This window comes from Octodon degus, unplaced genomic scaffold, assembly GCF_000260255.1.
Source record: "Octodon degus isolate 3935 unplaced genomic scaffold, OctDeg1.0 scaffold00008, whole genome shotgun sequence".
Taxonomy (NCBI): Eukaryota; Metazoa; Chordata; class Mammalia; order Rodentia; family Octodontidae; genus Octodon; species Octodon degus.
Genome location: NW_004524584.1, coordinates 13,492,997 through 13,504,994, shown reverse-complemented (window position 1 = coordinate 13,504,994; position 11,998 = coordinate 13,492,997). Strand labels below are relative to the sequence as shown.

General features: G+C 39.2%; 1 protein-coding gene across 3 annotated transcripts in view; it reads right to left on the bottom strand.

Moving 5' to 3' along the window:
* Positions 1–11,998, bottom strand: part of Rad18 (RAD18, E3 ubiquitin protein ligase) — a 153,883-nt gene that overhangs the window by 115,807 nt on the left and 26,078 nt on the right. For all 3 annotated transcript variants that reach the window (XM_004625052.2, XM_023705623.1, XM_023705616.1), the window contains exons 3-4: positions 10,070–10,131; positions 8,386–8,456 (exon numbers count right to left, since the gene is read on the bottom strand). In XM_004625052.2, coding sequence (XP_004625109.1) covers positions 8,386–8,456; positions 10,070–10,131 — 133 coding nt within the window. The remainder of the gene's footprint in view (positions 1–8,385; positions 8,457–10,069; positions 10,132–11,998) is intronic.

The window sequence follows — 11,998 nt, the reverse complement described above, 5'->3', positions numbered from 1 at the left end:
AAGTATCAATCACCTTGAAAGAGCCTGGAAGAGTCACTAGCCCAACCCCAACAGGAAGAGACCTTGTTCTTTCTGTATTCTTGCCCACTTACTGCTACATGACTTGCTCTTCCACTTGATCCCTATTTTAATCAATTTTTCCTGAGCAATGGTGTTTGTAATCTCATTGGTCGACCATAGTTTTGTTCCACCTCATGCCCACCTAAGTGAGTTCCTATGTCTTCTCCACAACCTTAGACCTGTCTCACCACATGATTTTCCTCTATAAAAGTCCCTGGAAGAGACAGCTTCCTGCAGACAACACACTTGGGCCCCTCTTCTGTCCCTCTCTCGGACAGGAGCTTTCTTTCGCTCAATAAATATATTCTGCTCATAACCTCTGTTTGTTCTTAAAATTCATTCTTTGGTATTAGAGACACGGACTTGTTCCAGGTACCTTTTACGTTGGGAGATCAGCTTTTCTCCCTGTGTCATTTGGAAGTTTCCCTGTATCAATACTGCAATCATTTCCTCTAAAATAAGGAAGACCCAATATTATTATGGACTACTGAACTCTTAGATTATTTTGCTGAGTTAACACACCTATAATATTCAAATAACGGAACTTAACAAAAAAAGGGTATACAGATGAATGTCCATTTTGTATCTGTGTATTCAAAGTGGTTAGGATAGATATATAGTTACATTCTCTTAATGAATAGAGTGATTTGTTCTAATGGTGTTTGTAGATAGGATATCATGTCTGCATCTTGAACAACAATTAACCACTGGGAGGAATGTATGCAATGTGTTAATTATTGAAACTGTCCTACCAATTTGATTTGAAACTGTCTCATTGCTATTTGTTTATCAATAAAATTATGGAAAAAAAACCAAAAACAAAAACAAATATAGCCAGAACATTATGAAGATGGTATACCATTTTGACTTGCTTGACTGTTCTGCCGTATAGCAGTTACTGAATCATTGGCAAACAAGATTTATTTACTTTTATTTGTGCTTTACCTTCTAGTTCATGCCTAATTTAATTTGTCAGATCAAGGTGTATTTGAAATAAAAGCTGAAATTGCTAAATAAATAAATAAATATAAATAAAATAAGGAAGTAGAAAAGGCTATCCCTTCTCAGCACTTATATTTAATGTAGTACTTATATTGTGAGCCAAAGGAATCAGACAAGAGAAAGAAACAAAAAGAGACAGAAAAAAAGGAGAGAGGGAGTAGGAGAAGAAAGGAGAAAGGGGAGCAACAGGAAATACCAATCAAGGGGCCAGGGATAGAGCACAGCGCCTGCCTGGCACGCAAGCGCAAGGTCCTGAGTTCAGTAACTGGTAGCCCCCCACAAAAAAATACAAATCAAAATGGAGGAAGTTAACATCCCTGTTCACAGATAATATAATTATATACCTAGAAACCCTGAGAAGGCCACCAAAAAATCTAGAACTGATAAACAAATTCTACAAAGAAGCAATTACAAAATCAAGAGACAAAACCCAGTAGCTTTCCTATGCACTAATAAACTTGCTGAAAAAAAAGTCAGGAAAATGTGAGTCCAGGCTGAGCAATTTAGCAACAATCTGAAAAAAACCTATTTCTAGAAAATGTAAAGGCCCTGGAGTCAATCTCCAGTATTAAAGGAGGGAAGGAAAGAAAAAAGAAAGACAGACAGACACATACATGCATACACATACATACATATATACATACATACATAGAGGAGGAGGAGGAGGAAAGAAAGGGTGGGGGGCTGATCCTACTCACAACAGCCTCAAAGAAAAGTACTGAGGTGCAAGTACTAAGCAAGGAGGTGAAAACTTCTACAATGCAAATTTTTTTTTTTTTTTTTATTTGAGAGAGAGAGAGAGAGAGGTGTGTGTGTGTGTGTGTGTGGCCAGCTCAGCCCACCAGGGGGCGGGGCTGGCTGGCATGTGATGCTGGGGGATTGAACCGCGGTCCCTGATGCCTTGCTGAGCTTGTTCTAAGTAGGTGCTTTAGACCACTGAGCCATCTCTCCAGCCCCTACAATGCAAATTCTAACACACGGAAAAATAATTGAGGAAGATTCCAGAAGATGGAAAGAACTTCCAAGTTCATGGATTGGCAGCATTAATACTGTTAAAATAGCCATTCAGCTGGATGTGGTGGCTCATGCCTGAAATCCCAGCGCTTGTGAGCAGGAGGATTGCTGCAAGTCCGAGGTCAGCCTGGGCTACAAAATGAGTTTGAGGACAGCCTGAACTACAGCAAGACCCTGTCTCAAAAGACCAAAACAAACAAACAAAAATGGCATCTATAATCCCAGCACAAGGAGTTCATAGCCCTGTATTAAAAAGAAAAAAAGAAACCATGTGTAAGAAGCAGTTGACCTGGACATTTTTAACAGGACAATCAGAGAAGACCTCATTGAGCAGGTCCAATGAGACAAAGGCCAGAGATACAGAGGGCTAAACAGTGGGGCTCTCTGGTGAGATACAGTTCGCCTACAAGTAACAGCAAGCATGAAGTCCAGATTGTGGTTCCCATGACTGACATTTATTTGACATGTATTTCACTGTCTAAATAAGCATGGGTGAAAGGGGGATTATACAGGGGTTAGAGGACAGCCATGGAGAGGCCCTAGGTTTCTGTTCCCAAGAGCATGGGCAGAGGTGCAGTCTGATGTTTGGTCCCCACAATGGCGGCAGTGGGAGGTATTGTGCACCTGTAAGTGAGGCCTAACAGGGCATCCTCAGTCACTAGGGTGTGCCCTCAAAAGAAACCATGACCTAGGGTCTCTAGTTGTTTCCTGGCTCCAATATGCCCTCACTCCAACATGTACTCCCACTGTGATGCTCTGCCCTCCCTGCATGCCTAAATCTATATATTTTTTGTATATTGTGGCCAGCTCAGCCCACCAGGGGGCGGGGCTGGCTGGCATGTGGTGCTGGGGGATTGAACCGCGGTCCCTGTGCTTGGCTAAGCTTGTTCCAAGTAGGTGCTTTAGACCACTGAGCCAGCTCACCAGCCCTGCATGCCTAAATCAATGAGGTTGACCACTTTGGACAGGAACCTCCAGAAAGAATTTTTCTGTTTTTTCCTTTCCCCTCCCCCATACACACACACACACACTCTCTCTCTCTCTCTCTCTCTCTCTCTCTCTCTCTCTTAATCCAAGGCCTTTGCACTGAACTATTTTATTTTTTATTCTGAGATAGGGTCTCACAAAGCCAGTAAGTTACCAAGGCTGGGCATGAATTGCCATTTGTTATGGTCTGTGTATGGGTGTCCCCCCCAAACCTCATGCAGTCATGGGGTGGCTTCTGGAGTTTGTGGTTGATTATTGTGGGTGTGGATGCTGCCCTGGGGCAGGTAATTTACATTATAAGCTAAAGTGGGAAGAGAAGCTAGTGACTTGAGCTGCTGCTACCCCTCCTTTGCTTTCTTGTTCTTTGCTGCCACCAAAAAAAGTTGCTTGCTGCCCTGCCTTGGACCCATCTGAATATGGACTAAAACCTCCCGTAACTGTAAGCTAAATAAACCTTTCCTTCCTTCAGTTTGGGTGCTGGGTATTTGTTTCAGCAACAAGAGAAGCTTACCTGAGACACCATTCCCATGCTCAGCCTCCTAGAGTGCTGGGATTATAGGAATGCACCACTGCACCCAATTAACCTTTCCTCTTTATAAAATTAAATGCCTCAGGAATTTCATTGTAGTAACATAAAGCTGTCTAATCTGGAGTAAGCACTGAATAGTTTCAAGCATACTCTGACTTATCTTGGAAGGACCACCCAGGCTGAGTAGATATAAGGGGGCAAGAGGCAGAAATAAACAGACCATGAGGAGGTGAGCGCAGTCATGCAGGCTGTCAGGGACTTGGACCACACTCTGGATGATACCACTTAAGAGAGGCAAAGCAGTCATATTCCAGAAGTATTCTAAGATGCAGCCCCCAGGAATGACTAATGAATTGGCAGACTGTACATTATAAAGGGGAGGAGCCCAGTGGGCTAGAAACTGCTAGGCTGGGTAACCGAGGAGGGTGCGGCCAGAGCACTGAGGAAGTCTGGAGAGCAGCAGGCTGACACAGGAAGGGGGCGGCACAAGGAAGCAGTCTCCTTTTGGACATGTTCAACAACAGTTGCTCTTCAGAGGTCCAAGGAGGGATGTAAAATAAGCAGGCGGATGTGGGTCTCAAGTTTTGGGGAGAAACCTGGCTGAAGATTTATTAGATTTGGAAGCCATGAATGTAGCGATGCTACTTAAAACCAGGAGATATTTTAAAATTCATGTACTTTAAAATGAGCTAGGTGAAAATATCAATTCCCAAATTAATGCTTAGACTTAAACTGAATTGGTAATTTTTCCTTTCTACCACCCTTAAAATTTATATCAAGGTGAGTTGCTAATACAATGACTAATCATTACCAATACTAACAGTATTACAATGACCTATTCATCATAGGTTCTCAGACATCTCAGAGCTGGAAAGACTTTCAAAGATCAATCAATGCACTCATTTCTATAAAAGGTAAATGAAGTCCCAAAGAGTTTTTCACTGACCTTCTCACAAGGATGCAGCTAGCTGGGAAGGAGCTGTCAGCCACCTAAGCATGCAGCCCCACAAACTTTCCTCCAAAGGGTTTCTGGTTCTGAATAAGTAACTGTGACTTGAGAAAGGACAGAAAAGTCCTGCCTGGTTGTTTACTATATGAATAACCTGATCTCCTTAGAATGCAGTTCAAAAATCAGCAGTTAAAACAGGCTTCTTTAAAAAAAAAAAAAAATCAGGCAGCCATTAAATCATGCAATTAACTGAGTTATCTTTCTAACCAAAGTCCTTGAATGTTTGTTCTGATCTGAAACATGCAAGTACCAGTGCAGAGCCCTTGAGCTAAACAGGCAGAGAATCAACAAAGCACACATTATTAGCGCCATGGGCAACAATGTAAAAGAGGGCAACAGGATACTAAATGGAAGCAAATACAGAGTAATAACAACAGAACTCTTCTTTATTTCTTTGTCCTAGGTACTGCCCTGAATATGTTGACGATTTCATTTTCAATCCTATCGATAGTATTATTCCAATTTATTTTCAGATGTAGAAACAGAGGCCAAAAAGGTTAAATGTCAACATTACTATCATATCAGAATTAGTAAAGCCAAGAGCACATGTCTACCTACCTCAGTTCAAGGCTAGTATGCTTTAAATATCACAATCACAAGTAAAGGGGAAATTATATTCTACATTCTCCTTGTGAGATGCTATTATCTAAAATACTTAAATTCTTAAAATAGGAATACTTAGGAGAAAATTCAAACCTTGATGGTAGCTAAATCAAAGTGAATTGTAAAAATAATAATATTGCATATAGCCAGGCATGGTGGTGCACACTTATAATCCTAGTACTGAAGAGGCTGAAGCAGGAGGATCACCACAAGTTTGAGGCTCGCTTAGACTATATAGTTGAGTTTAAAGCCAGCCTGAACTACATAGCAAGACCCTATCTCAAAAAACCAAAATAATAATATTAATGATACAGATGAAACATGGCTGCTCTGTGGAGGACCACCTGAGCAGCTCTCCTTGAAAGAACAGCAATCATCTCCATTTTGGCTGAGCCTGACCCTATTTCCTTTTATTGATATGTACAGAGCTGGCTAGGACTTCTCTTTATTCTGTCAAGTGACCTTATGCAATGCACACTGGTCTTTAATATGAGCCATCAGTTGAGACAGGATGAAGAGCCAATGCTCTAAGCTGTCGGCTGGGATTGAGCCTGGAGACAGAGGCTATGACTTCCTGGGGCTTAAAAGATTATACATCAGAGCTGAAGCACCAGACCCCAAAATATTAGATACTATCTCAACAGTATAATGCAAATTACTTTTACTGTATATCCTTCTCTCTGCATATGACAGAGGTTAATGCAGGCCACCTACCTAGCTCAGCTCACAGCACTCACCTACTTCCCACAAATCTCAGTCCTTCATCCTCAAGCCACTCCTCCTTCACAACAGAATAAAACCCAGGTTCGGCCCTGGGTCAAGGCCTTTGTTCTAGCAAGCCATCTTCATGGCTGGACTTAGGACCCCTTGAACCCCCATAATCATAAATATGCTTTAGAGTCTTTATTGTTGCCATAGGTTACACTGGGAGTGGTAGACTGGAATTCACTTGATGGGATTCCAATAACGTATTTTTGGAATTACAAATATAAACTTCTTGAACTGAGACAAGGACCAGAAGGGGCTTCCTACAGCTGCTATGCAAAAACAGAGAAACAATACTTTCCTACTTGAAGTAAGAACAATATTCCACTTACACACACATTCCTGTAGTCCCAGCCACTAGGGAGGCTGGAGGAGAGCCAGCCTAGGCTGCACAAGATCTGCCTCAATGCTCAACACAATAGGTTTTTTAAAACGTTATTTTAAATAAAACTGTATTAAGGGAAAAACAAACAAAAAACCCTTGTTCTTTGAAGATAAAAGGCAAAGATCAGAAGAAAATGTAAAAGCTACATGTTAGTTTTGTATTTGAAAACTTCTGAAATTATTTCCTGTATCTTGTTTAATTTGGAATATTCAGTTTTTAAAAATCAGAATGGCACTTAAGACGATAATGACAGATGGCAAAGACAAAAAACTAGAAAAATTGAAAAACAGAAATTACCTTACGTTTTAGTCATAAGATTACACTTTCTCCCTCCATCCTAAACCAGAATTCACACAAGTAATAATACTGGATTAGCTTCATTTCCTCTATTAATTTTGCAGATGAAGTACCACAGCATTTTGTACATGATGAATGTCTAAGAACTGGTTCACTGCAAGGATGATAGTACTAATTCCAACAGACCCAGTACAAAGAGAAACAAATGATGAAATCCATCCTAAACCTATAAAAAATGCTTCTACCCCACCACACCACTGTAATGAATAACAACATAGCTTATTCTTTCAGGAGGGAATGGCAGGCAGAGAAGAAGAAAACTATTCCAAGGTCTCCTTCTAAGTCACCAAGAGGTCTGTGAGCCTAATAACGCTCAGCACTTGTTTTTGACAAACAGCTGCTTTATCTGCCCTGCTTCCTCTTGGCTAGTAGGAAGGTTGTTACACTTTCAGTACCAGCTGAAGAAACACAAGAAAGCTTTGACAGTTTTACTGTCTTGGAAAACTAAAGTAGCCCATGTCTTCCTAGAAACATGGTTTTATCCTCTTAAGAGTCTTCAAAACTCACTACTTAATGGTGAGAAAAGCAGCAAGTATAATCACAAGAATCAGACTACATTTGCCCATCTGAAAACTCACCACTGATGAATTTTACAATATGAAAATAATTAAGGCAAGCCAAGAATCTTAGGGTTTCTTAATCTAGGAAAGTGGACTGTCTTTGTGAGATTTCACTTAAGGAAATAACAGGCCAACTACCATAATGTTTAAATTCTAGAATTAAGTTGTATGAAGTAAGAGTACTAAATTTGATTATTTTAAAGATACAAATCTATCAATAAACGTGCAATTCTACAGGAAGAAATCTGTGTACATTTTTCAAAGTAATATGAAGTATCTCCAATAATGTTCCCCATGAGTCAAAATACAAGCGATACACCTAACATAATGGCACCTGACCATTATATAAACATATTATGTTCTTAATGAAAATTACTATTTATATAACTAAAACTAAAAATAATTCAAGATACTGTTTGTTAAACTTTTACATCCCTTTTATTGTTCATTATCTTTTATATCCCTTTGGGTGACCAAATTTGTTTTCACAAGTTCGAAGGAAATACAGCTACACATTAAGAGGCTTATAAAGTAAAAGCAAGTAGGTATTTCACATGGTACAACATGTAATACATGCTCAGTAAATCAGATTAAGAATTAATGCATTAATACATAGCTCATAGAGCCAATTACAGGTAAATGTGTAAACATGGATTAGAACACACATACGCATGCATGCATCTGTCACCTAGTTCTGTCACTGAAAGGGCTTAGAAGCAGTGACACTTGAGGGGTAATAACTACAGCAGGTCCTGGCTTCTAAATACCATTTACCAATAAAAGAAACCAGGACTCCAAAGAGACATGGCTAATTCTAGGACTAGAGCAAAAAAAATTGCAAGATAAATGCCAAGTATAGTATCTTTAAGGCAGCAAAAGTAAGGAATTCATCAAATATGCATTTTTAACTCTTTAATAGTTCTTCCTTAAACAGAATTTTTGTTAAATAAAGGAAGAAAATCACATTAGTGGGTTTCACATTTCCTTGTCTGAATAATAACCATTGTCATTTCTTCTACCCTAAAAATCCCTGTATTCCCTAACTAAAAAGAACACAGAGAGGACACACAAAGAAGCAAAGTGGTTAGAGGTTAGTCACAAAATTAAATCATACCGTGCAAGTTTCAAGCTTTTTACCAGTTCATCTAATAAACGGTTATTTTTCAGGTCTGGCTCTGTGACTGTCTAGAAAAGAAAAACAGCAGATGGAAGAAGGTCAAAAACAATAATTAACTTGCCATAATCTTGTTTATGAAACTGCCTGACCCATTCTCTTGAGACACTCCATACCACTAAGTCTTCCAGGAAAGACTCAAAATAAAGTTCATTTGTCTCATACTAATGCGTTGTTTAGAGTGAATCGGCACCTGCTAACTGGAAGTCTGATAAGAACTCTCAAAACCATCTGTTAAAATCATGTATTATTTACTCTGCACTAAGATAAAACCTAATATGAGCAAGAATTTTTCTTCAAAATGCCAGCACTCAGCTTGCTTAAAATGTTCTCTTGCAAGGATAAGAGAGACATTCTTTTAAGTAATAAACTAGGAGGACCATAAAGTTTTCAAAGAGATTTTAAAAATATGACTGGTTTTCAGCAAGAGAAAAATGTTAAATCCAGCACTTATTTAGCATCTCCATGACAAGGCCATTTTGGCAAAGACATGAAGCACAGCAGTAAAGACCCTGGAGCTGGGAGCCAAACCGTACCATTTTCTGCATGACACTATAGTTCAGAAGAGTTTGGCTGGGCTGGTGAGATGGCTCAGTGGTCTAAAGCACCTACTCAGAACAAGCTTAGCAAAGCACAGGGACCGTGGTTCAATCCCCCAGCACCACATGCCAGCCAGCCCTGCCCCCTGGTGAGCTGAGCTGGCCACACACACACACACACACACACACACACAAATAAAAATTTAAAAAAAAAAAAAAAGAGTTTGGCGATATCCTGATACAATGAACCTACTGGAGGGGCCACATTAGTCGAACCTTCATCTAGTTTTGGTGTACTTTCTATGATTGTCTCTTTTCTCTTTATTTTCACTTAGGTTTGATTTCCACCAATTCAGCTTCCCAATCACTCTCACTACAGTACTTGAAAAGGGTTAAAACCCTTAGCAACAAATGCCCTAGTGTTCTCACTGAAGGTCTGGTTTGAGAAAGAGATAAAGGATCAGTTAGGCTGGTTTAAGCCCAATGGACATGCACCTCCACCTTCTGCATCAATACTACACTAGCCATTTGCAAATGAATAATCCAACAAGCAGTATACACCAAAAGTGAAAAATTATTTTTAAAACAGATCCACAAAAATATAGTTCATAGTAAAGAACACCTCATCCTGATCTTAAAACTATTTTTTACTTCCTAAAATACATTTAGGTTATCAGAAAACATAATGAGAAATTGAACAAAGCCTTACATGTACTTTATAGGTCATTTCTGAAAATGTCTTTTAAATGTTTAACTCAATAACTACTATGTCTTTTATATAGTTTAACTCAATAACTACTACTGCTCTCTTCCCATGTGCTTTCTTTCTTTTCTTTTTTTTTCATGTATTTGGTACACGGTCTCACTACACAGCTCGGCCTCATAGTAATCCTCCTGTTTTCAGCCTCCCCAGCACTGGGATTACAGGCGTGCACCACCATTCATGGTCTCGGTGCCTGGGGTCAGGGCCAGCACGGCATGTGGTGTGGGAGATTGAACCCAGGTGCTTAGTATGCTGCCCATGTGCTTCTGAATGTGCGTGAAGCTGAAATATGTGTATAAGTTAAAAATAAATAAAAACTCACCACACAGCATGTTGGACATTGAGTTTTATATGACAGAAATTTTCTTATACAGAGAGAACAATCTGCAAAACACAAAATGCAATGTAAGTTAAATTATATTAATAATGTAGGAATCTGAATTAACAAAATGTGATTTAAACCACCAAAAATTTCCTTTACTGAAGGTGGATTATAATCTTAAATTTCTAGAACCTCTGATCTACACACAATGACACCTAATGAAATAGCATTTTGACAACAGGGAAATATATTAAATATAATGAATGAGTCCCTAGGATTCAATTTCATAAACAGTATTTATCACCCTGTCTTTTCTATTTGCAAGGGATAGGAACATGCACGCCAAGACCTGGGTTGGGTACTACACAAACATCTCAGATAGCTCTACTGCCTGTGATGCAAAAATAAAAATTTTGAAAACAAGATATTTATATATGTTAAAAACTGAAACATACCAAGGTTATCAAATGAGCAATTTCTACACTGTTACTCCATAGGTGAGGTCCATCATCTCATGCTTCGTAAGCAAGAGTTGTTTTATTAGTTTTCAGCTTTCTGTTTCTTGTTAAGATGAAATAATGCCAGAGTGGCTCTTCCTGTTTACCAGAAGAATTTAAACTGTTCTTTGTTTTATCCTTTTATAACATATCCCTTCATTTTTGCAGAAACTGGTCAGACTTTATTTCTGCGAATCTACATGTAAACTGTACTGTATCTAAATCATACTATCCCCTTATACTTAGGCAAACTGACCCCTCCTTTTTTCTTTTTGTTACACTGAGGATTGAACTCATGGATGCTCTATCACCGAGCTATATCACCATCTTTTTATATTTAATTGTGAGACAGGGTCTGGGTAAGTTGCCCAAGCTGGCTGTGATTACGCAATCCTCCTACCTCAGCCTCTTGAGTAATTAAAATTACAGATATGTGCCATCATGCCCAGCAAGCTGATCTTTTCAACAGATTACCTTAAGTCAGCTGGCTCTGGCTACTTGGAATTAGCTGCCAGCAAGAACCATTCTGCTAGTCATGCCTGATCTTCTTTGACTAAGAGACCATCACTCTACCTTGAGTGTGAGGAATTCAGTTTATGCCTATTTGTGCTCAAGTGTCTATGAATCAGTATACCGACCTGTACTGTGCCTCACCGCCTAGTTAACTTCTAGGGAGGTAGGGATTCTTCCTTTCATTTTGTGCTACCTTTTAAAACAGATGGAGAAGATACTTTCATGACGAAGAACATGGGAAGAAATTCAAGACCACCAAAGCAGCGCTCCAAAATGTTCTGAAGGACATTATAGTAAGAGAAAATAATGACTAGAAATCCAACACAATTAATTCAATAGAAGGCAAGTAATTAAACAAAAGGAGAAAAAATGGGAACCAACAACAAGAAAATAACATGACAAGGATAATTTAACATATACCATTTATAACCAGTAATGTAAATGGTCTCACTCACTGATTAAAAGAAAAAGATTGGTACAATGGATCAATAAGCAAGATCCAGCAATATGCTACACAAAAGAAACATGTAATTCAAAAATAGATTCATAGGCTGAAAGTCAAAGGATGGAAAACAATACTACATGCAACAGCAACCCAGAAAGAAGCAGGGGTAGCTATTCTATTTACAGACAAAGTGGATTTCAAGCTAAGATTGATTGAGAGACAAAAATCACTACAACCTTGTAAAAGGAACAATCCAAGAGGAAGAGATAATAATAAATACATATGCACCAAACACTAGTGTACATAACTGCATAAAACAAATACTAGGGGCTGGAGAGATGGCTCAGTGGTCTAAGGCACCTACTTGGAACAAGCTTGGCAAAGCATCAAGGGACCGCGGTTCAATCCCCCAGCACCACATGCCAGCCAGCCCCGCCCCCTGGTGGGCTGAGCTGGCCACACACACACACCACA